This window comes from Vicugna pacos, chromosome 6 (genome assembly GCF_048564905.1).
Source record: "Vicugna pacos chromosome 6, VicPac4, whole genome shotgun sequence".
Taxonomy (NCBI): Eukaryota; Metazoa; Chordata; class Mammalia; order Artiodactyla; family Camelidae; genus Vicugna; species Vicugna pacos.
Window position 1 is genome coordinate 66,087,506 of NC_132992.1, and position 24,958 is coordinate 66,112,463.

General features: G+C 35.5%; 1 protein-coding gene across 13 annotated transcripts in view; it reads left to right on the plus strand.

The window, feature by feature from the left end:
- The window catches only part of RAD51B (RAD51 paralog B), a 582,927-nt gene that overhangs the window by 67,448 nt on the left and 490,521 nt on the right, over positions 1-24,958 (plus strand). Inside the window, exon 10 of one of the 13 annotated variants that reach the window (XM_072963289.1) lies at positions 18,773-18,935. The exons of the other annotated variants lie outside the window; for them this stretch is intronic. Within the exon in view, the coding sequence (XP_072819390.1) occupies positions 18,773-18,825 (53 nt within the window). The 3' untranslated portion in view covers positions 18,826-18,935. Of the gene's footprint in view, positions 1-18,772; positions 18,936-24,958 lie in introns of those variants that run through there. 13 annotated transcript variants of the gene reach the window in all.

Genomic DNA, 24,958 nt, shown 5'->3' on the forward strand with positions numbered 1-24,958 from the left:
AGGTTGAGCAGAGGAATTAACGATGGGAAGATGGATTTCACTGCAGGTGAATTCACTATCCCAGAAGTTAGTGTCAGTGGATCAACATCTATTTATTGAATGCCAGAACTCTTGTATTCAAGAATACATATCACAAAATAGACATGTCATTATGGATCTTAAAATGCTTGCTGTTTTATAAAGAACACATTACAAAAAGCCTTCAAATAACAGAAATGTTTTTAAACAGCTTTGTTGAGATACAATTCACGTAACATGCAACTCACCCTTTTAAAGTAGATAATTGTGTGTTTTTTTTAGCATAGTCACAGACTTGTGTAACTGTCAGCACTATCTAATTCCAAAACATTTTCATCGCCCCAAATGAAACCCCATACCTAGTAATAGTCACTCTCCATTTCCACCTCTCCCAGTCCCTGGCAACTGCGTTCCGTTTTCTGTCTCTATGAATTTGCCTATGCTGGAAATTTCATAAAAATGGAGTCATGTAATATATGGTCTTTGTGACTGGCTTCTTTCATTTATAATATTTTCAAAGTTTATCCACGTTGTAGCATGTTTTCAATACTTCATTCCTTTTCATAGCCAAATACTATGCCAGTGTATGGATAGACCTCATTTTGTTTATCCATTCATCGGTTGATGGACATTTGGTTTGTTTCCAGTTTTTGAATATTAAAAATAATGCGGTTATGAAAATTCACGTGTAAGTTTTTGTGTGTACGTATGTTTTCTTTTCTCTTGGTTATATACCTAGGAGTAGAATTGCAGGGTGATATGGTAACTCTGTGTTTAACATTTATGGAGCCAAACTATTTTTCGAAGTATCTTTACCATGCTGCAGTCTCATCAGCAGTTAACGAGGGTTCTGGTTTCTCCATGTCCTTGTCAACCTTTGTCTTTAAAAATTTTTTTTATTTATAGCCACCCTAGTAGTGGGTTTGAAGTGGTATCTCATTTTGGTTTTGATTTACATTTCCCTGATGGCTAAAGAAACTGAGAATCTTTTCATGTGCTCATTAACCATTTGTATATCTTTTTTTGAGAAATGTCTACTGAAATCCTTTGCATGTTTTAAATTGAATTGTTTGTCTTTTTACTATTGACTTAAAAATTCATTATATATTCTGGATATAAATCCATTATCAGATACTTGATTTTCGAATATTTTCTTCCATTATGTCTTTTTAATTTCTTGTTTCTTTGAAGCATATGTTTATATACATATAAATGTAATATTTACAAGATGATGAGATAAGATGGTTTAGATTTATTGCAGTGTGTGTTGTGTGTGCTTCATTGTATTGGGGAGGTTACCATGAAGGGGATGAAAGGATGTTGATAGTTGTCCTTTATTGATACTCAAGGCTGTTCCCTAAATCAGTATGAAATGCAATTGTAGGAAGCCAAAAAAGAGCTAAACCACTGAGAGTGAAACATAGTGTCCTCTAGCATATAACATACCTTACTCCTACTGTCCTTGTGTTATCTTGGTTAAAACTAGTAGAGAAATGCTAGAGGTTGGGATAGTGAGAAAAGAATAGTTGTTTCCCTCTTTTGTGGTTCAGGCAATGTTTGCTTTTAGAGATAAAGCTAAAAAGAAAAACCAACAAAAACAATCAAGTGCCAGTTGGTTCCAGCAGAGATGACAGTAGTTCTGTTTTAGTCAAATCACTATCAGAGAAATGTCCTCAATATATCAGCATCAGAGTGCTCCAAGCTGTTGTCTTTCTTTAACTTTAGGTAGAGTGAGAATTACCTTTCGGCTACAGAACTCCTACTTAGTTGGTGCACTTGAGGTGGGTGGAGAATGGAGTGTCTCTATCATGCTTCTCTACTAGTAATTGGGCGGGTGGACTGCTCTAATGAACATGGAGTGACACACTGAGATGGTTGTGATCACTTGCCCATCTTTTTGGCAGTCTCTCCCAGTGGTCCATTCAAGAGCATTCTTGGTCCCCTTACCAAACCTTCAGCTTGATATCACAGTGCAGTGGTAACAGTAAAGACATTTTTAAATTTGACTGAGATAAATTAAGAAATGGTCATGTGTGGCAAATGATAGACATAGATGAGTGATTTTTTTTTTTTGTAGTAAGTGTTTGAAATAGAATACTGTGAGCCTTCTGAAAATGGTGTTCACCATCCCAACATTTTTTGCTGGAATGACCTGTCAAAATCATTGTGGATTCTTGACCAAGACTTCTTCGCTATATTGTGTGAAAAGGATTGGGTTTTGTAAAGTAGCCTGGCACATGCTACAGTGCTTTGTAATTTTTAAAATTTTTCATTTTTTACAGTATGAGAACTAATTCCAGACTATAGATAACACTTATTTATGTGAATAGTTCCCCAAACTTTTCTTCCTGAAGTGTAACTCTTAAATCTTTTGGAATAACAGTGCAGTTGCTTCTTTAGAAAGATCCTTTAGATTGGTATCTTATGAGCTTAAGTTTTCCTGGCACATTCTCTCTTGACTCCTCTCCACACCCAGAAAAGTATTTTGGATCTTCTTAATCTTAATCTTGTGATTTGTTCAGAATGAAGATATGAATCAGTGTTCTAAGATAGTGTTCTAACACTAATACTTTTAGGGGAGGTCGCACAGTATGATTTTGAATCCGAAATGGCATTAACTGTCGCTTTTACTCTTCCAGTCTGATGGGCAAGTGTGTAATCAAGCAAACTGCATAATGGTAACATAGTTGAAGGTGTAGGCTTATCCTTTAGAACACAGACCCCAAGACATTTGTGTTCTGTACTTAACGTTTAAGGTGGTTATGAAACTCTGCTGTCAATAGCAGGATCTTCTCCATCAATTTGTGTATAGTCTGCTTTGTAGATGACGGTATCCTTGAGTAGAAAACAGTTGATGCCTTTACGTCTTTTTGGCACCTCTGGGCAAGTGTAGGTCAAATACTATTTAACTGAACTTTCGTGTGTGATAATGTGCTCCTCCAGACTGAGCCAGCACTCTGTGACTTAGAGGAAATAGTCTCATTTGACAATTTCAATACCACTTAAGATTTTACCGAGTGTGTGATGAGATGATGGAGTGACTAGTCTGTTGATTTGAAGTTTAAGGAGATAATTGATACACTTGGTCCTGGGTTCCTGGGGATAGGATATCTGTTATGGAAGAAAGGTAATGATCAAAGGAGCAATATTTATGGTTGTTGACCAGCTCTGACTGTGAAACATTTAAGGCATTTGGGCTCTAATTAAAAAGATTAGTAGAAAAATAATTATTTAACACATTCTGTGCCTATCACTTTGCTAGGTACTGGGAAGTCAGAGATAAAATTCCTAATCTTGAGGTACTTAAATTTGAGGGAAGATAGACATACAGGCAGATAGTTTTTTTTTTTTTTTAATACATCGAGGTAAGAACTTTACTCTTTTTTTTTTCTCCCCAGTGTGGAAGTATACACAAATACACTTGAACATTCCACTTGGGTAAAAACTATTTTTACAAAAGGCAGGAATAAAATAAATGTTCTGAATTGTGAACATGATGACCATTGGGAGGGAGGCAGAAAGATGGGGATTGGGAAGGGCCCATATATAACTTCATGGCGATTGGGAATATTCTAATTCATAAATTGGGTGATGGGTTCATAGGTATATATTTTATCATTATGTTTCATAACTTCTATAGTATGCATATTCTTTTATATCTATTAAATGTTATGTCATTTTAAAAAATCAAGATATTTCAGTAAACATTTTCCAATCCTAATTTATTAAAAGCTTTTATTTAAGCTAAATTGTGGGAGGAAAACTGGACTCAGTTAGGCAAACTATTTCTCTGTCTACAATCTATTCGTCTATCCATCTATTTTTTACTTTAATTTTTTGAAATACAGTAACAGTAATGTAGAATTCTTTTCGCATGACCTGAATGCCCTGTTTTCCTACCCCCTAAGGTGCCAGGTACTCTGTCTAGAACCCAGTTTATGGGTCAAAAGGATTCTGTCTGGACTGGCCAGCCAGACATTTAAGTATTCATTACCTCTGTGTGTGTGTGTGTGTGTGTGTGTGTGTATGTTTTTAATGATGTTTGTGCATGGCTTAGCTAGGGATTTTGAAATATTTGTAGGATTTTCCTATTTGCTGGGTGGCTTTAGAATTGAGAACCATCAGTAGAAAAAAAACAAAGAAAAATAGTATTTCTTCTTTCATCTATGTCCCACATTATACAAGTGTTCACTGAAAATAGCACCAATTTTCTGGGAAAGGTCATGACTGAAACTTTTCTCACCCTTTACCCTTACTCTCCAATTCATGTTTTCTTCTTACAACTTGGTCATGTGCTTGCCCAAGTCTGACTTATGAACCGTGTAGAATATTTGTGCAGTTTTGTTTTTTAAGCCCTACACTGTGCACATGATGCAGTATTTAATTTGGAATGGGCTCTGAGTTTAGTCACACGTGCTTTTTGTGGTGTTTATCTTGGAATCCACAAGTAGGAGGGAAGTATTTTTGCATTTTATACATCTGGACATTGTTCATGGTCCTCTGGTGACTTGGGAATTCTGTGTGGGGCAAAATCCAAAGAACAGTATTAAAAATAACATGGAGTTATAATGACATCTGAGTAAAACCCCTTGAGACTACCCTTCTGATCCCAGCAGAGTTTGATTTTGATGGTGAGCTTTTTCAGTTGTGTGCTTCACTGTTGGCCAGAGTATTTTGCTGGGATTATGGTTACGTGACACTCCTGCATGTAGGCAAATAGGCTGCCGGACTTCCTGAAAGTCTATGGCAGATCTGGCTTTCCTTTGTCTCGATTGTACGTGGGGTAAGATGGGTGAAGTAAACTCTGCTAACTGCTATGCTAACTGCTACTGAGCCTCTGCCACTCTCTTGCTCCAAAAGCATCTTAAGATGATGACCTGTAAAGGTCTTTCCATTCATTCCCTTGACCCTGCCTCATTCCATCCAGTTTAGAGCTAAAGGTTGATTCTGAGAACACCTCACGGGCTGTGTCAGGACTGAGGGAGAGGGCCATCTTTCCCATGGTTACATATGAGAAGTTGTTGATTTAGACAGGACTGGATGTGGTATGGTGCAGCCCCTCCTCCTTTTGGCTGGGGTTCTGCTAGAATGGAAAAAGTGAGAAGGGATGTATGGAAGCCTTGCTGCTCTTTGAGTGAGTTTGCATATGGACAGTATTGCTTTTTGGCTCCAGTCTAGTTTTCTTTCATTCCCTTGTCTCATCTTTTATGCAGCTGCAGAGAGCAGGCTGGGAAAGCAGAGTGAAAGCTTCAGACAGATTTGCACTTGAATAAAAGAAAGAGTGATTTCTCTTGGTCAGAGTACAGACTGGTTTGAGGAGAAAGCTGTTTGCCTTTTCACTTTCTGAGTAAGGACTGTTTGCTTTTTTCTCTTCAAATGGAATAAAGAGGGGAAAAAGCTAATAAAGTAGTTGGACCTGCTAGTTATAATTCATATGGAATTTTCAGTTGTGCTTAACAAAATTTCTCATATGATTATAAAAGAAGTAAATAATTGGTGGGCAAAGGTCAAAATTCTGTTGAGGTTTTAGAATCAGTTGAATATGAAACGGTTTGAGTGCTTGGATAAGACAACTCAAGCAGGAGCTGTCTCTCTTTGCTGGTTTCTTTGGCCTTTCCTTTGGGAACTTTTTCCCCTTTACTTTCGTAATGCATTTTGCAACTTTCAGTTAAAAAATATCCATCAAAGGTTAAACTTTTAGCAAATAAACACATCCTTGTCCTGTGATGGGAATCACAACATAGCAGAGAAAGGCTTAACTTCAGCTGGAGAGAGGTTAATAGTAGGAACCCCAAGGGTTGATACCAAGATCATGCTTGTTTAATGTTTTAATGATTCCAAAAGGAAATGGTGAAATCTGCTGATGACACCAGATTGTTTTTGCTGATCCAAACAAGGATTTCTGGGAAGCTTCTTCAGAGTGTTTGGAAGAGTGGGAGAATTGGGCAATGTGGTAGCAGTCACACCAAACTTGAAGTGAAGGTTTATGTGAAGTGACAGGAGTAATGAAAATATACTGAAGTTATAAATGCTGCCAGGTCCTCCAAGAGGAAGACTGTGCGGTCCCTATAAAGGACTTGGCTTTGATTCCTCTCATGAAAGGAAGATTTAGGGCAAAGAATACTTTTATATATAGAAAATGAAAACTACTATGGTAATAGTTGTAATTATAAAGTGTAGTGATTTAAAGTTCTGGTGTCTGTGTTTCTTTCTTTACTAATGCCAGCAGTTAGTATATCCAAATACATGCTTTTCCCTCAAAACGGTGAGGGAAGATTATATACTCATTTTATGCATGCTCCTCTTTGGGGGAAATAGCTCCTGGTACATTGTTTTGATTGTTTTCTGTGATGGTAGGTCTTCATTTTTTAGATTGTTTTTGATTTTCGATCTAGCCAACAGTCATTTAGAACCAAGTATGATGAATGAGTGATCAAACTAGATAAATTTTAAATATAAATTCACTATAAAGTAGTGAAACTAGTTTTCTTTTATTGCTTCAAAATTTTCTAGAGAAAAGTATCTGTGTAATAGTAGTAGTAGAATACAGAGTTTTTTTTTTTTTTCATCTTTAGATGAGCTGCTTGGGTTTTTTTTCCCCACAGCTTTATTGAAGTATATTTGACAAATAAAATTGTATATATTTAAGGTGTACAGTGTGATGATTTGATATACATATACTTTGTGAAATGATTATCACAATTAAGTTAATTAACACGCTCATTATTTCACATAGTTACTATTTTTTTTGTATTGAGAACATAAAATTTACTCTTAGCGAATTTCAAGTATATAGTACAGTGTCATTAACTATAGTCATCATGCTGTACATTAAATGCCCAGAACTCATTCATCTTATAAGTGAAATTTGTACCCTTTGACCAGCATCTCCCCGTTTCCCCAGCCCAGCCCCAGCTAACCACCGTTCTACCCTCTGTTTCTGTGAGTTAGATTTTTTGATTCCACATATGAGTGAGATCATAGTGTCATTCTCTGTCTAGTGTATGTCACTTAGCATCATGCCTTCCAGGTTCATCCATGTTGTTGCAAATGGCAGGATTTCCTTTCGAGTAAGTTCTTACTTGACTTATTTCAGAAACGTCACTCATTTAGATATGTAAGTTATAAAGGGTTGTTAAGAAACTTGTTTTGCTACATTATAGATATGCCACGTTTATAAGTGACCTTCTCTTTTAAGAATTGTGAGAGCTCCATGTCCCCCAAGTGTGCTCTTAGGGAGGAATCAGGAGGTGGTGTAGTAACTGGAGATTCACTTGATGCATTGATATTTTCTCACTAAAACCTCCATCTATATGATGAAAAAGACTCGTTTGATTAATAAATAAGATAGTCACTGTCACAGGAGCTGTGTGTGGGCTGGCTCTCTTTATCCATCCATCCATCCACTTCAGAATGACGAAGACTCACAGCCCCTTACCTTGAGATCCCCCGCCCCCAGCATGGTGGTACATCCATGTGAAACAAACAGCAGTCAGTTGCACTAGTGTCAGCGGAGTAAGTCAATGGTTTTCAAACTTTGTCTGTGGAAACTTTATTTTGATGAAGTGAGGGCAGAATGACAATGGTACTGAATTTTTGTCTTCTCTTTTCTTCCTCGATGAGAATCCCTGAAGTAGCTTTTGAAAACCACTGGTACAGAGAATACGTTATCTGGCAGGTCAGAAAAGAGTTTGTGTTCAGAAGCAGCAAGGGAGGCTTATACCTCAATCTTTCCTTATTTTTCTGAGATTATTAAAACAAAATTAAGAATTTCCATTTCCCAGTCCTATGCTTCGCTATCTTGAAAGTCAGTATAAACACAAAATCCCTCCACATGTTTAAATTTATGGCAGAGTTTTGCCCTTATACTTCTCTGTACTTAAACTCTTAAAATAAGAGAAAAGTCAGAAGAACTTCTAATCTAAGAGTAGATGGATAGCTTAAGAATAAAATATGTCTTAAAGCTCCATGGTTCTAAATGCTGGGCCCCAGACTGGCTGTGTCAGAGTCACTGGCTGAAACACATTAAGAACAAAGCTTTCAAATTCCAGCTGAGACATACTGAATCAGAATCTCTGGAGTAGGGCCCAGGTATTTTAACAAGTTCTTCTTTGTGTAAAAATAATACCTCCAAAAATATAGATGTATTTATACACAGAAAAGCCTAAAGATAGAATGATGCTAGAATGTATTGTAATAAAGCATGATGTAGAGTTTGTCCTGTGGAGTTCTGTAAACAGAGATAATACTAATGACACCTTTCTCAAAGGGTTACTGTGAAGATTACATGAGACATCCTTGTTGTGATCTTGTAATGAATTCAGGCCTACTTGAGAAGTAAGTGAATAGAAAGCAGGAAAAATGCTCAAATACGAGAGTGTGTGTGTGTGTGTGTGTGTGTAGGTAGGTAAGATACGCATTTGCTCCTAAGTATATTGTATAAAAATATATAATGGAGAAAAAGCATATCCTCTTTAATTTCTTTGGAATAGGATTTTAAAGTAACAGATTCTTAATTTATTACATTTTGCATTTCCGCAGCACTCTGTGATAAAATGAACAAAAGTGATGTGATCTTAGCAGACACAGTAGATGGCGCTTTAGACTTAGTTTTTAAAGAAACCAGCATTAGAGGGAAAAAGAAAACTAAAGCACATTTTAATGGGCTTTTGAAAATTTTTCACCACCAAGACGATTTCATCTTAGAGTACATGTCTCTAAGAAATAAGGATTTTTTAAAAAACAAAGCTGGATAATAATTTTAGTAGAAATAAATCTCCCAGTTGCTATGTTTGTGCCAGACCTGTCACTTGGAAAATGTTAGTTGTATTTTAAGCCACAAATATATAAGGAAGTTATTTTCTTTCAAAACATTGCTTTATTTATGAGTTTTCCCCTTTCTTTGTCTCTGTGTTTAATATGTCTGTTCCTAGGGTGTTTTTTGGGGGGGGGCCCATTTGTTATTATTATTTATTTATTTTATAAAAAGTCATACAGTTAATCTGAACCACATCAGTTTATAATGTAGTTATATAAAAAAATTCAGCCATATTCATTCTATTGGGCCTCAAAACGTAAGTCTCCATTAAAGGATAATTATAATACTTTTGTTACTACCATACTGTGCTTTATGTACTTAATCTTATTTAATCTTAACAATATGAGGATTGTTATTCCCCCTTTTTAAGTAAATAAACTGTCTCAGAGATGTTTAGTAACTTGCCAGCCTCACATGCTTCCTGGTTGAACTAGTAGCTGCTTCAGGAGTTTCATCAGTGCACTGATGTTGTATTTTTTAAGCAGCTACTATGTGTCAGGCATGCTAAGCACTGGACATCATATAGCGACCAAAAGTGGCTGGGGTTCTGCCTTTAAGAACCTTACAGATTGTTAGATGTTTGATAGCATCTCTTTGAAATCTACAAGTTTGGGAGTATTTCATGGAGACGCAAAGATGTATTTCAGAGTCACTGTGCTTAATAAGATAGATCAGGGAGCCCTTTCACCAAAGAGAAAGAATCATGCCTAGTTTGAAGGTATTGCTGTATTAAAATATTTATTTAGGTGTACTCCTTGTAGCCAAGGGAAGAGCAAGATCTCCCTTCTCTCTCCAACTCTTGACAGTTAAATCATAAAATCAACAATGAAAACAACATAAGCTAAACTGTCTTCCCGATAAGGATCAGGAAGAGAAAGGAAAATATGAATATAATAGAATGTCAGAATTTTCCATTGGCTAAATGGTATTAAAATGTCTAAAAGCAAGAAATTGTCAGTGGGAGTCTGAGAGAATAATGTGGTTTCTGCACAGTAAGACCACAGTAACTTCTACATGGCTTCACATGTGCCATTTGGTAAAACTGTTTGGTGTACAACCAGGCTAGGTTTACCCTAAATTGTCAAGTACTCCTTTCATCTTGGAGCATTTAACATTTTTCTTCTAATTGATTTTTTTTAAAAAAAGTTTCACTCTATTAATTTTCACATATGGCCTCAAGCTCCTATGTTAGGGAAAGGTATGTAATTGATAAGGAAACACAGAGCAAGAGTTTTGAATTGAGGTGCATACCGGGCTTCAGTAAGTGTATAGAACTCCTGAAATTGCATAAGATTTTATGTGTATGTACTTAGGAACACTACTCTGGGAAGAAACTCCATAGCCTTCACGAGATAATTAAAGAGTTCTTAAAAAGTTAAGGATTGTTGTAATTAGGAATTTACCTAAAGGGGTCTGCTAAATTCACTCCAGCTCAGGGTCATGAAAAGAGAGGCTGTCTTCCCAGATAGCATCTCGGAGAAGGAGGGGCTGTTTTGTTCCTTTTAGGGATCACAGTTTTAGATTCTGAGTGAATTTGGGATTTCAAGGGACATGTTTAACAGTGGAGTTTTAGAACTCTCAGCTCTCAGTAGGGCATCCTGATTTCAATTGAGGGATACCTTTTGGGGAATTTGAATATACTTCTTTCCAATATAATCTTTCAGTCCAATGAATGGTTGTTTTTAGAAAATGAAATATGGAGTAGGAAAGGGAAAAATTGTTAAATTTTCTTGGTTGAATAAGTAGCTAAATAAATTAATTCTTAAATTTTAAATTTTATCATAGATTAAAGGAGTTCCTTTAGACCAGACTGAAGTCTCTGGTATCAGTTGTGTGGTAATACTAATTGACTTTTTTTTTTGACACAGGTTTAAGGGGGGAGGAGATGTGTATATTTCTTCTCTTTTCGCTCTTACCTGTCCTGTCCTAACCCTTGTGTATACTCTGCTGAAGAGCAGGTAACTTAACTTACATTTATATATTTCTGATTAAACTGTTATTTATGGTTCTGGATTGAAGAATCAAAAAGTACAATTAAATTTCTTAATTTGATATATTTAAGTTCTTCATTTTGATCTAATTATTTTTTGATCAAACAGTGATCTCTTAATACTAGCAGAGTCACACATAATAATAGTAGCTACCAAATAGGGTGTGGTAAGGATTAGACTAAACAATAAATGTAGGATTTAGCATAGTTTCTGGAACTTAATCAATGCTTAGTAAGTATTAGTTATTGCTGTCTTCATCTCATCATTATTAGTGACATATATATTGTATATCCCCATGACTGCATCTGCAGAGTAACATCACCCCAAGACATAAAGGGATGGGAAGTTTAAGTTAATTAGCCTCTTATTTAGGGGAACATGATATTCTAGGGGTTAAAAGAGTGCTTCCTGCAAGGCATGTTTATGTTTTACTCACGGATCGATGGCAATATGGGTAGCTCTTTTGATGTGAGAAATCTAAAATTTAATGTCAAATCAATTATAAGCTTCATGAGGGCAGGGACGGTGTTCTGTTTGCCTGTACCCTTAACTCTCATGCTAGGGTCCAGCCCATGGTTGGTGTTGCATTAACTGTCTTCGTGTGTCTGTGTTTTCTTTGTTTTACTTTTAGTTACCAAAAATATTTGCTGTTTCCATATTCAGAATTTCTTACCAGTCACATCAGTAATGTGACTTTTAGAATTATCGGTTAAACTATAGATCTTTTTTGGAACGAGGATGTTTTGCTTGAAGCAAATTACTTGGGAGAGAAGACTTAATTCAACTTAAGGACATTCAGGCTTAAGACTTTTTGATAGAAAAGCAAATATTTGGTCCTAATAAACAGAAAACTTTGTCTTCATCTGTGTATGTATCAGACCATCACTGATGTCTAACACGTCAGGTACCTTATGTGCTGGTGGAGATACAATAATGGGTGAATCTACTGCCTAAAAAGCAGTGTCTTCAATAAGATACTTAAGAAACACTCTTTATTCTCCTATTTTAGACAACTTGACACAGCTCAGCAAACATTTGTAACTACAGGAAACATGATATTTCTCAGAAATGAATACTGATCATAAATAAGTATGGCTGCTGTGACAAAATTAGGTAAATAGTTCTGTTAACTCTATCTTTTGGAATTATATTTAAATTAAGTAGTAAATTGGACATATAGGTTTGTATTCCTATTGCATACTGGAGTCCAGCTATATATGGGCCCAGAGTAATATGTTACGGTTTATAAGAACATTGTAGATATGACCCTTTTGAAAAACAGACTCTCATGAGGCTTTGTCGGTTCTAGAATCATATAGGGGACGTTTTACTTCTTTGGTCATGGGAGTGTTGTCTCTCTACTTCCTATAAATAGACAATGAGCTCTGGATGCTTTCTGGGACAGAGTAGAAATGGTACATATCTCTTGTAATAGGAATTGGGGTCTGGGGATAAATGATGCTCAACATGCAGTGTTTTATAGTATTTTTGTTTTGGTAGCAAATTTGCTTACAGTATTATATAGTTGGTAGCCTGTGGTTTGGTATCCATTGAAATATACTATTACTCATTTGATCTGGAGCTGGGTGAGGTTTGTAATAACAATATCAGCTGGTGGCCAGAAGGCTTTTGGTCTTTCTTTCTTCTATGGTAGTGTGCTATTGTTAAGTGAAATTTTTATTGACTGTTTTTAGAAGAAAAGAAATCGAACAATTATTTACTATCAAAATAAGGCAACTACCTTTAGCTGTTAATGTAGCATCATTTTTTTTTCCTAAAGCTTGTTGTCCTCTTGGTTTAAAAGGTTTGGACAAAGAGGAGTAAGTGGTCAAAAGTTTTGAAATTGGAAAGTTGGAACCTGTTTTCCCTTGATCAAATGATCACGAGAATCATGAAAGAGTGGGCCTCTTTATCAGTAGGTTCAATGAGAGTTCAACATTATCTGAATTTAGAAAATTAAATTATATTTTAACCACAGTAGCATGTTTTTTAACTTATGTAAATCATAATTGACTTTATACCTTTCTGTTGTTTTGTGAGGTGATCTCTTGTGGCTGCAAAGTTGTTTATAGTTAACCCTAAAGATACCTCATTCTCATAAGGGCATCTCCTCTAGCTTAGTGTTTATTTGCAAAATAAACCACATTTTCCCCTTGTCTTATTAAAATGATGTAACCATTTTCTAGCATCTGGAAACATTTCTGCCCCTCATGTTCTTTTGAGCAAATAACCCCATGTGATTTACAAATGTTGGTAAAAGCAATAGATATTTCCAAATGCTGTTAGAATGGTCAAACTAACATACAGGTATTAAAAAAAAGTTCTTCACTGGGATAAATGAAGGCCAGAATGAATAAAGTATTAGTCACTCTTTCCAGTGTTTTAATTCCAGAATTTCTTTCTTTCCTAGAATTACTTTAATTTTTGTTGCTATTTTAATTTTTATTGATACTGTAATAACAGTATTATCACAGAAGATTCAACAGTGTCCTCAACAGATCAAATATTGCCCAAACCGAATGTAGACAATTCTCCCTGGCTTCATTTATAGAGAAAATCATAACTGGAAATTTTAAAAAGTTGTCCAAACTTTTGAAAGTATCATTTTAAAATACCATTGTCAAAACAAAATACATAGTAGTGTGAGATTTTAAACATATAAAATCTGTGCATGGAAGAATGAATGAAGTGTTTCTGTGATATTAATGAATGATCAGACATATGGGGAAAAGTAATATTAAACTTTGTCTCACATTCTGACTGTACATGAACAGAGCCAGAGCGCTCATAAAAAATAGTAACATACCACTGCAAGAAGATGTGGTCTAAACTTGTTCTGGAATGACATCTTGAGGTTTAGCCCTGGTGAAAAACATTTTCTGAGGAAGGGCAGATGTATAGCTGCTGTCTTCAAGGAAAAAGAAAAAGTGACATCACAACCTTATATTAAACTTAATGAGATGAAGTAAAGATGTTCTCTGAAAGACTGGTAAGAAGGAAGAGGAGGAGGTGAGGAGGTGGAAGAAGGAAAGAAGTTTTTCAAGAAATTGAAATAGTTGAAGATATTAGGGTGTCCAGGACTGTCAGGAACACTGTGTATAATGAGATTTTTGGCAGACTGCAACTTCAGAGTTCTTTGAGGATTCTAAAAGCAAAAATTGTTTTTTCAACACAGAAGTATTTCTAAATCAGATATTCTTTGGCATCTTAAACTGAGCATCTGTAATTACCTTAGCTGTTTTGTGAGATTTCATTAATTCAATACATATTCTAGACCCATCTACTATAGGTTACTATGTTTCTATGTTCATTAGTGTTACTGGCCTATAGTTAGAAAGAACAAGATGGTTAAGATATTGTTTCTGTCTCAGAGAACTTCTTTTAAAAGAGAGAACATAGATATACAAACATCTATAGAACCAAGCAGAATGAGCCAGCCGAGAGGGCTCTGTAGACAAGACAGATTCCACCCTTTTGTCAAGATGGATGCTTCATGAAGGAGGACATGTGGGCTAGATATTGTTGTATGTGTAGAATTTGGAAGTTCAAGATGGGACTGGGGTAAGAGTTAGGCTTTTGGCAAAGAAAGAAGCATGAGCAAAGATGGAGCAGAGGTGAAGATGTGGGACATATTTAGGAACAAGTTGTAGCTAAGGTGGGGTGAAGCATAGATTGTATGGAAGAGAGTGGTGGGAGATAAAATGGGAAGTAAAGCTTGGAGTCAGGGTATGGAAGGTTTTCAAAGTGAACTGAAGAATTTTGGACTTTATTTTCTAGACAGTGGGGACCCCATGAAAACTTTTTAGCAGCTACAGGATAGGAGCTAATAGCTGTGTTTTAGGATAATTAACTGGAAGGGTACAGTGAAAGAGGGAAAAAGTAGAACTAAGAATTGAAATTAAGAGGCCATCGCAGAGGCTCAGATGAAAAATAATAAAGGGAAAGAAAGACACATTTGGTAGGTAGAATCAGCAGAACTGAGCCATGATTGTGTGTGGAAAGTAAAGGGAAAGAATTGAAGGAAGATTCCCGCCTGGGTAACTTGGGTAGTGGTGTTGCCATTAAAGAGGAATATTAGGTGGAGGAGCTGGTTTGCATAATAAAGACGATGAGTTAAGAGACTGAGGAGAAAAAAAGATCAGTTAAATGCTTGAAATGCTTCTGTGCTAGGGGCACAGAAGAAAGGTAAAGAAAAGAACGAAACAGGACGAGAAGATTGAAGACAAGGCCTTAAGAAATACTTACCTTTTAGGGTTTGAACAGAAGAAGTTCGTAAGAGGCGTGAAAGAGGGCAGGGAGAAATCAGGACGCTGTGCTATTTAAAGACCCCTCTAGTGCTCTGTGACCCTGATTTACTGCAGTCACTGCAGTTTTACTGTCCCTGTGGTCCCTACTGTACTTCCCCAAAGACTTTTCACTGTGCAATAAGTGGCTTTTCTGCCAAAGAAGAACCTACAGAATTTCTGAGAAATCGGTTACAGTAGCCCTCTAACTCAACTTGATTCCATTGTTTTTTTTATTTAAACATCACAGGAGCTGTTATGACTGATAATCAACAGGGTGGTACAAGGAATCAGAGGCTTATATTCTCAGTGCCAAGATTATATACCTTTTCTGAGCTCCCCTGATAAGTGAGACTCTGTGTGCTTAATTCCCCACTTGGGATGGACTCAGTGTGAGTCTGTTGCTTCCTTTCCTGTATCTTATGAGTGACAGAAATGATGGTAGGTATTTTGCAGGTGTAGATGCTGGTTCTCATGTTTGTTTTCTAGATCAGCATGTAACTTGGGAACCAAAAGTGAAGAAATTTTAATGAGAGTTTAGTCAGTAGTGTCATGTACTCTACAGAAGAGGAGCTAGATGAGGATTAAGACAATACCACTAGGTTTAGTGGTTTTGAGGTCACTGATGACCTTCGGGAAGATAGTTTTAATACAATAATATGGGTGGAAGAGTTCAGGAAGTTTAAGAATTAGTACATCATAAAGAATGAACTTAACTGTTGAAAACTACTCTTTCAGGAGATGAATTGAAATAAAGAGATAGGAACACTAGGATGAAAGAAAGGCTTTTTTCTTGTCTTTTTTTTTTTTTTGAATGGGAAAATGATTATTTGTAGGTAGAGATAAGGGGGTCTTTGGAGAAGGAGAGAGAGAAGGTACTGGAGAGTAGAGGGTTCATTACTGACTAACAGGTCTTGGAGGAGTCTGGAAAGGAGATCAAGAGAGAGTATGGGTTGAGGAATTGACATTGGGAGGGAATATTTTGAGATCAGAAGAGAAAGGACAAAAGATGATGAAGGTAGGGGAACTCCTGATTGAGAGGGCAGATGCTGAGGGAGGATATGCGATGGGACCGCAGACATATTAAAGACAGTAAGGCCATTTGCCAGGAGTTAGGAGAAAGGAGATAGGAGAAAAGACGTAGAGTTGTTGCAGTGAAAAATAGTTAAAATGAGATAAGTTAGTGAGTTTCAGTGAGGGCACAATTGAGGACAGATAGTCCATCTTATTTCTTGCCTCTCTTTGGTAAGATTTGTGGGGTTTTTTTGTTTTTTATTTTTGCTTAAAAGGACATAAGAAAGTTCCATGAAAGTCTACACTCAGAAATGTGAAGAATTTTGTTGTCGGCTAATTCACACGGATGCACATATCTTGGATCCAGAAATATGGATGATGATGTACTGTTACTGCTTATGGCTGGATCACAAAAAAGCAATATACACTTAGGACTTGATGGTTCTTTCAAGTGTTATAAGAAAACATTTTCTTCAGGGACTTGCTCTAGGAATGTAGCTTGGGATTTTGCCAAGTATATCTTTTCTGTCACTCAGTGGCATAGTTTTGGAAGACACAGTGTCTGACTCCTCTTCTTTCTGATTTCTTCTGTTTCATGTGAGAGGGATTTCTCTAGGTTTGGAAATACATCAAATCAAGAAATAGCCTAATGTGTAAAAGATGTTAGACTCAATCCAAGAAGATTTTTAATTTTCAGAATTTGTGATGACAAAAATTGAAATATTTACATATAGGTATTGCTGATAGTTCAGAAAAGTGAGACATTAAATTCTATGTGGCTTACATTAATTGTGTTTAATGAACTTGACAAACATCTGTAGAACAAAGCAGAATTGAACCATCAGAGAAGACTCTGTGGATAAACAGACCTCATTCTTTTTTGTTAAAGTAAATGCTTCCTGAAGGAGGGGCACCAGAGCCAGACAATGTAGTACGTGTAGAATTTGGACAGATGAAGGTGGGATTGAGGAAAGAGGCTTTTGGCAAAGAAAATATCGCGAGAAAAGACAGAACAGAGGTGGAGATGTAGGACATTTAAGGAACCTTCTTTCCTTAGTTTTTTCCTGAAAGTAAAGACTTTAGGTAGCTGCTTGTGGAGGACACTCAGTCCACATAACATCACATCTCTCTTTGTCTTGTTTTAGTTTAATGGTGGTTGTCTGTTTATTTTTTATTTAAAAAATTTTTTTTTAGAATTACTTGCAATTCTTAAACTGGAAAGAAAATGAAAGAAACATCAAAGTCTTTACATTTTAGTAGTTGCTGTCTCCATTCATTTCAGCTGAACAGTGTTTTAAATAAGATGATGACGAACAAGATAAAATTCCTTCCCTCAAAACATGCACACTCTTGTAAGAGAAATTTCATCTCAGAAATTTTAATTACTTGAGCAAACTGTGCTTTAATGTTCAATATATTAATACTATAAGCAAGTCATGCATATTTATATTCCCGTTGTGATTCTAGAGCTACATTGCCCAGTATATTCACCACTAGCCACATGTGGCTATTAAAGTGAATGAAAATGAAATAAAATTAAAAATTCAGTGACACTAGTTACATTTCAAGTGCTTAGCAGCCACATATGACTAATGACTATTATACTGGACAGTGCAGATATTGCACTGTTCTAGAAAGCTCTGTTGGGCAGTGCTGCTCTAGAAATATATAGAGCATACTTCAGTTGTTTTCATCAAGTGATTGATTTAGTCATTCATCTCTGCAATAAACCTTCATAAAATACCTACCATGTTCCAGGTGTTGTGCTAGAGGTAGGTGATAAAGAAAGGTCCTAGTTCCTGCCCCCGTGGGCTTTTCAGTCTTGTGGAGGATAGAGGTAAGTGAAGAGGTGAATAAAATAGGATGTGATAAGTGCTACTATGGGAGGAGAAATCCAAGAGGCTGTGAATATATGTAAGGAAAAGTACAGAAGCAAAACTCAAGGTTTACCTCTGGGGAAAGGTCAGTAGATCTTGGCTTGGTTAAGTTGGAGAGAATGAGTGAGAGGATGATCTTAGCAGAATAAAGCTCCTGGATGTAAAAGAACATGGCACATAGGAGGGACTGAAATCTGTTCACTGTGGCTGGAGCCCACATAACTTTTAAGGTTTCTTAATTCAGTCTTTCTTTTTATGATACATTTAAACTATTTAAAAAACAGGCTCTTTTTTTTTTTTTTTGAAAAGGGAAAAGGGTCCCTGGTCTCTCCCACTGTTTGGGAAGCTTCTTATATCTAGTCTATATCTATAGACCCTACAGTTAGAGGAGGACAAGAAAAGGTGAAAAGAAATTAGAGAAAAGAAGGAACAAAGAGATGAAGATGATCAGAACAAGTTTCAGAGAAATAGAACAGGGAATATTTGATAAGGAATGACAGTACCATTTATAACATTCAGGTTCCCTGCCTCAAATCAAAAGTTCAGGTCAATCATTTCAAAAGTTCTTGTCCCCAAATGGTTACCTTGGTATCATGAAATGTATTTATGTGAGAATATTTTTAATAAGGTATCTAAAAATTGAATTTCCATTCTGATTCACTTCATTAGAAATCATAGTGGAGTTTTCTATACTCTTATTTTCATGAGTCTGTGCACTTACAGTGTATGCAACCTGGAAGGAATTTAAATGCTATTATTTTGTTTTTATAGGGCAACAAATAGTCACCGTAAGATCAAAACGTAAGCTTACACAAGGAGTCTGAGATGGAGTAGGATCAGGACACAAAAGAATTGTATCTTTACTCAACTCTCACCAATCCCAGAGATTATTCTATGTATTATACAAAATACATTGCACGTAATAAATCTCTCACATTTTGTAAATATTTAGCTGTTGTTGATTTATTTCTGCCCTACTGGCAGCCATCATGTCTCTGTTCTACATTGTGAAAGTCTATTTATATGTCTGTGTCGACATCATCTTCCCTAGCGTGGAGGCTTCTGGAAGACAGGGATCATGTCTATTTATTTTGCATAATGCTTAGCATAAGAGCTCTGTATGTGAAGCTTTATTTCTATTTGATGATGATGATTTTCCTTATGCATTTCTTTCCTTTCCTGTCCTCAGATGGGCCAAATCTGAGTAATTAATCCAGTAGGAGACAGAGGTAGAATTAACTGTTGAATGCCTAGTCAGGCTGGGCAGCAGAATGTCTCACACAGCTGTATGAGGTCTTGTGCCACCACAAAGAGGTGCCCTCTTGTAAAGAGATGAAAAGTACGGAGAAGCCACCCACGGTGGTTTTCACGAAGGAAAAATTTGGTGTCTAGTTTTACCACCAAGTGCTTGTGAAATAAACGTGGTATGAAGTCAAGACTGAATACAGGAAACAGAATTCAGATAAAAGTTGCAGTGAAAAAATAATTCCTCTTTATTTTCATCCCTATTCTTATTTGGGACAGGCTTCTGGAATAGAGTTGGAGAGTTGAATGTAAGTTTGATGAAAGGTTGCTGGAGCCAGTTGAATAACATCTCAATACTTCCTGAAGATCCTCCAACTCCTATTTTAGTCAAAACAAATTTTACTAGTGTATCTTCCTTCAAATTGTCCACCTTTTTCTTTTTTAAACTTGCATTGCTAAATGATAAAACTGGGCATCAAAAGGCATTATGTGGGCACAATTATTTAGTTTAGTTTTGTTAGAATGTTCCAGACAGTAAAAAGAAACTTCCTAGACTCTTAAGGTAGCTTTTAAGTATTTCCTTGAAAACCTTTCCTTTCCCCATACTTTGCCTTTTCTGCCTTTTCTCTGGCTTTATCATGATTTTTTCTTTTATATTTCAAGGAAGCTTTTAGGGTTACTTGCTACATCTTTTATTGTAGTCAGTTTTTCATGTAACATCTTGTTGGTGGTGTTGTTAACCTTTTATAAGTGACATTTCTTGTATTATTTGATTTCTAGATTCTTTAATTTTATGTTTTATTCTATAGTCTGTTGAAGTTTATATGTGTAAAATAGGAATCAGTTGCCGATGTTATTAATCTTGTAAGTTAGATTATGATTTTTAGACTTTCAGAATGTGTCTGTTTAATTCCTCTGGGTTCCTTTGGTCAATACGTCCTTTTGAAATTTATGTTAGCATTAAAAAATAAAGATAGGCCAGGCATAAACATGCTTATAAATCTGTAAATGTTATTAGATAATTAATGATTCATTTATTAAACAGTCAAGTTATCATGCTGTATCTTCTTTCTAGTATATGTATTTTTTTGACAACTGAAACTTTGCTTTATCAACTGTATGTTTGTCTGTTCCTACCAAGAGTAACTTTCTTTGCAAAGTCACTTTAAAAACTTTATAGAAATATACAAATATAAAATTAATATTCTGTGTGAAGTATATAAATATACTGTTCATTTACTGAGCAGATGAAGAATCAAGTTCAAAGAGGTTAAATGGCTTATTAAAAGTCACACAGCTTGGTAGGAACTGAGACTAAAATTCAGAAATGGTTTGCTCCCACTTCACTTGATCTTCCTAAAAAAAAAAACCTCAAACCTTTTATGATTGATTTTTAAAAATAGCATTTGTTTTATTGTTTGTTTTTCTTCTTTTGTGATGGGGAAGTAATTAGGTCTATTTACTTTAAAAAAATTTTATCTTTAGAGAAGGCACTGGGGCTTGAACCCAGGACCTTGTGCATGCTAAGCATACACTCTGCTACTTGAGCTATATCCTCCCTAACATTTGTTTTCTTAATCATCAGTGAAGGTTCTTGTTTTCTTTAGCTCAACATTTCAGAAGAGCCTATAGTTAGGCTTTTGTTCCAGGACCCTGTCCCAAGATTTTAGGAATTTAAAAGCATCAGAATGAGTATCGGTATATCAGTATACTCACACAGTATCTAAGAGGAAATACATTTAAGAAAAATATATTTTCAAGAACACTGGATGGAGCCTGGACGTATTAATCAACAATTTGCCAAACTCTGAAAGGAATTTCCTTCTTTAGATACAGTTTGATGGAGAAATTATCTGAGTTCTATGCTTGCTTAACCTCTGAAACAGAAGAACAAGATCAGTCAGGAAGAAAGAAGGAGAAGTTTTGGCTCACATGTGCTGTGTATCTCTGTCTGAGACACAGAGCACACGTGCTGGTGACCAGAATGCCGACACAGATTACTTCCCTATGTTTCAAAGACTACAACTGCATGAAGCTAGAGGAAGAATATTCTTCTTGGGAACTTGTACATTTTGGATCGTTGACATAAAGATGTCTAGTCTTTAGCTGAATACTTCAATTCTCTTAAACTTATAGCTATTTAAGTTATAGTTGTGTAAGCTGTATATATACATGTGTCTATCAATATCTGTGTACAAGTAGTAGATATGTTCATTGTGAAAAAAATTTAGGAAATACAGATAGCCAAAAAGGAAAAAAATCACTGACTATATCAGAAAGCTATTAAAATTTTGGTCTATAGCCTTTTGGGCTTTCACAGTACATGTATATATACACATACACATAGAATCACACATAATATACATATACAAATAATAAATAAACTTTACAGATGCCCTCATATTGATGAAAACGAGATTTTAGAACTAAAGAAACTAATTGAGGACTAGAACAACATCCTTAAAAAACTAATAAGTGATGTAGAACCAGTAAGAAATAGAATAGAGATGTCTGAAAATTGAATGGTTTGGAGCAAAAGCTTGAAACAATCACAGTAAAAACAGGGGTAAAAGAATAATGGAAATTTGTTAACAATGAAAGATATGACCCAAAGATGAGTCAAGGAAAAGATTACTGGTGTCTGTGAGGAAGAGGACCCGACAAACGGAACTTAAAGAAGTATTTAGAGAATTGAGACAGTAAAACTTCACTGAAATGAAAAACTGAAACTGCAGATCAAAAAAATACATTGCACTGAAATTGGTAGAGAAGAATCAGTATCTACTCATATCCTGGTTGTTCCTAAAGAACGTCTTCTTCAGGCATTCACAGGAAAGTGAAAGTCATCTGCCAGGGAGGAAATTAGACCCCCCTCAGACTTCTCCAGAGTGAAGTGCAGCGCTAGAGGGGCAATGTCAGCAAGGCTCAGATACAACAAAATACGGCCAAGAACACTGTATCTAGCCAAGTTGCTGAAGAGTAAAAGCGACAGGCGTATAATCCTCCAATGTGAAAGAGTCCAGAGAACACAGCATCTGTCAGATCTTTCTGGAAAACCCGCTTTAAAATTTAGCCAATCGAGAGCCGAATCAAACTAAAAACTAGTTTTGAATATTTAATACATTTATAAATAAAGCTAAGATTTAGGAATTGTAGAAACTGTGGTGGCAGAACAGAATATAAACATTATACATCATGGTAAAATAAAACAAAAATGGGGAGGTAGGTGGAAGGGAAATGGAAATTATTAATCTTTTATCTTTTATAGCAATAGTTCAGTCAATATAGTCTAAAATTTAAAATAGTTTTAAAGTAAAACTAATTTCCTAATAATACTAATAACTAATAATACTATGGTTTTTATCATTTTTCTTACACTTGGAATTTTTACAATTAAGGTTTTTTGAGTGAAGAAGCCTTTATCTAAGTTTTAAAATTTTTTTCAGTTTCATTTTAGCTTCTGTTACTTGCAAGTAAAATTAAAGCTGATATATTTTTATTTTTAAAAGTGAGTATACTCTTATCCCAGGAATTATAAATTTATTTTTGTTCACCCATCTATCCATCCACATATGTGAATAGTTGTGTGGAGTGATAATCACTGAATGTTAATACTGTGTATTTCTCAGTGGTGAGATTTTTGGATCATTTGTTGCATTTTTCATTGTGTATTTGTATTATTTGAATACTGATAGTGAGAATGTTTTAGTGAAAAGTGACACAGTGAGTTTATTACCCTGAAAAGTGGATTTGTACTTATACACAGTTTTTCAAATACGCAGTTTAATATCCTCATTTAAAAAAAATTTATCATGACCCTTTTTTTCTTGCCATATTTAACAGCTCACAGTATTTTATGGATGTGTTACATTTCTTCTTCTAATCCCAATCTCAGTTTTTTCATCTGTAAAGACAGAGTTGGATTAGCTTAGTAGTTTGCAATCTTTTAAACTGTAGAAACTTTCCAATAAATAAAACAATTTGTAACTCTTGGAACATACTTTCAAAGCTGTACAGACTAAGTAATTTCTAAGGTTTATAGCATTTTACCACAAAAATTAGTTTTTTCTTAGGATTTTTTTTTTTTGTTGAGTGACTGCTTTTCTTGTGTTAAAAAAAGAAAAATCAAGTAGTAGCCATGATCTTAAGAATCAAAATTTTAAAGTGAAAGGGAGGGGCCTTTAAAAGCCATCTCATCTGTTCCCTTAACTTTTAGATATAAGGAAACCAAATTTAAGTTGCTTAACTAACATTACATAGCTCACTGAAGCGTATGAGACTTAAGCCAGATCTTCTGACTTCCTATGCTGTTCTTTTCCCTACAGTACATGTGAATACATATATATATATATATATATATATATTTTTTTTTTTTTTTAAATGATGGGCAGGAAAGATACAATTTTATCTTAACCTATTTCACATGTGGGCTAACTTGTAAATGTTAGGAAATATACTTAATTTATAGTGTATTTATTTTCTTCCTCTTGAAAAAAGATGAGTAGTGCAGGCATTTGTTGAACTCTTAAGTTCCAGGAGTTAGAAAGGAAAGTGAGTGGGATTTTGGTGAGGAAGAAAGCATTTACTTGTCAAAGATTTGGAATTTACTGTGGTTACTGAGATTAAAATAAAACTAAAACTTGACTTGGCAGGGGATGAAAAACAAAGCAGCTCCAAAGTGTGTGCACATCATGGAGAAGATGCCATTTTCCCTTCAGGCTTCCAAGGGGGGAGGGAATATTGTTTCTTTGTGTTGCTGGAGCTGATTTATTTAGTTATGATTTCAACATGCCTACAAGGCAAACCCCACAAAACATTGCACAACATTAACCAGAACAAATGGTGTTTTTTTTCTATATCCCCCCTTAAGATTTTCCAAATAAAACAGCAGTGTTTTTTTGTTTTTTGTTTTTTGTTTTTTGTTTTTTGTTTTTTGCTTTTTGTTTTAAATTGTTTAAATGGCTCTGATTATGTTTGACTATTGGGTGTGGCAGGTTTTAGAATCTTAAGTGGTAGTACAGGTTCCTGAACAAGAAAGAGAATTAAAGGTGATGTGACTTGATTATTGGAATGTGTAGAATGTAGAGTCGTGAGAGGTATTATGGTCTGCCGCAGGCTGCTCTAAGTAATAGACCTTCTTGTTAAAAGCCCTATTATTATTGGAAATTTATTTTGGAAATGGCTAAAGAAGAGATTTGACAGAAAAGTAAAACAAACCACCTTGTCTCATATTTCCTTTCCACACAGGGACTTTGAAGAGATATCTTAAATATTGTCAGGTCTCAATTATCCTGGGATAGGTTAGCATTATCTCCACGCTCACAAACTTGGATTAAACACATATGGCATTGCACTAGGTGCAGCACAGACACAATTAGCAAACAAGATCCTTATCCTTTTGGAGCTTACTAAGGGTTGATATCCTAGCATGTAGTTCATTTTTCCACACACGCTCTATAAACACCCCTCCCTTCCTGTATTCTCTATCTTCTTTAATGGCTCCCCATCCTCTCAGCTGCAAACCTCACATCCATCTTGAGTCCTTATGTTCTCTTAGGCTTCACAACCAATCTGTCAACAAGTCCTGCCTCTTCTCTCTCCAGAATTGCTTTGGAATATGTTTGTTTCCTTTTTCTCCATTCTCATGGCCATTGCCCTGTTTAGGCCCTTTTCATCTTTCATTTCAGCCCTTAGAAGACCTGCTTATCTACT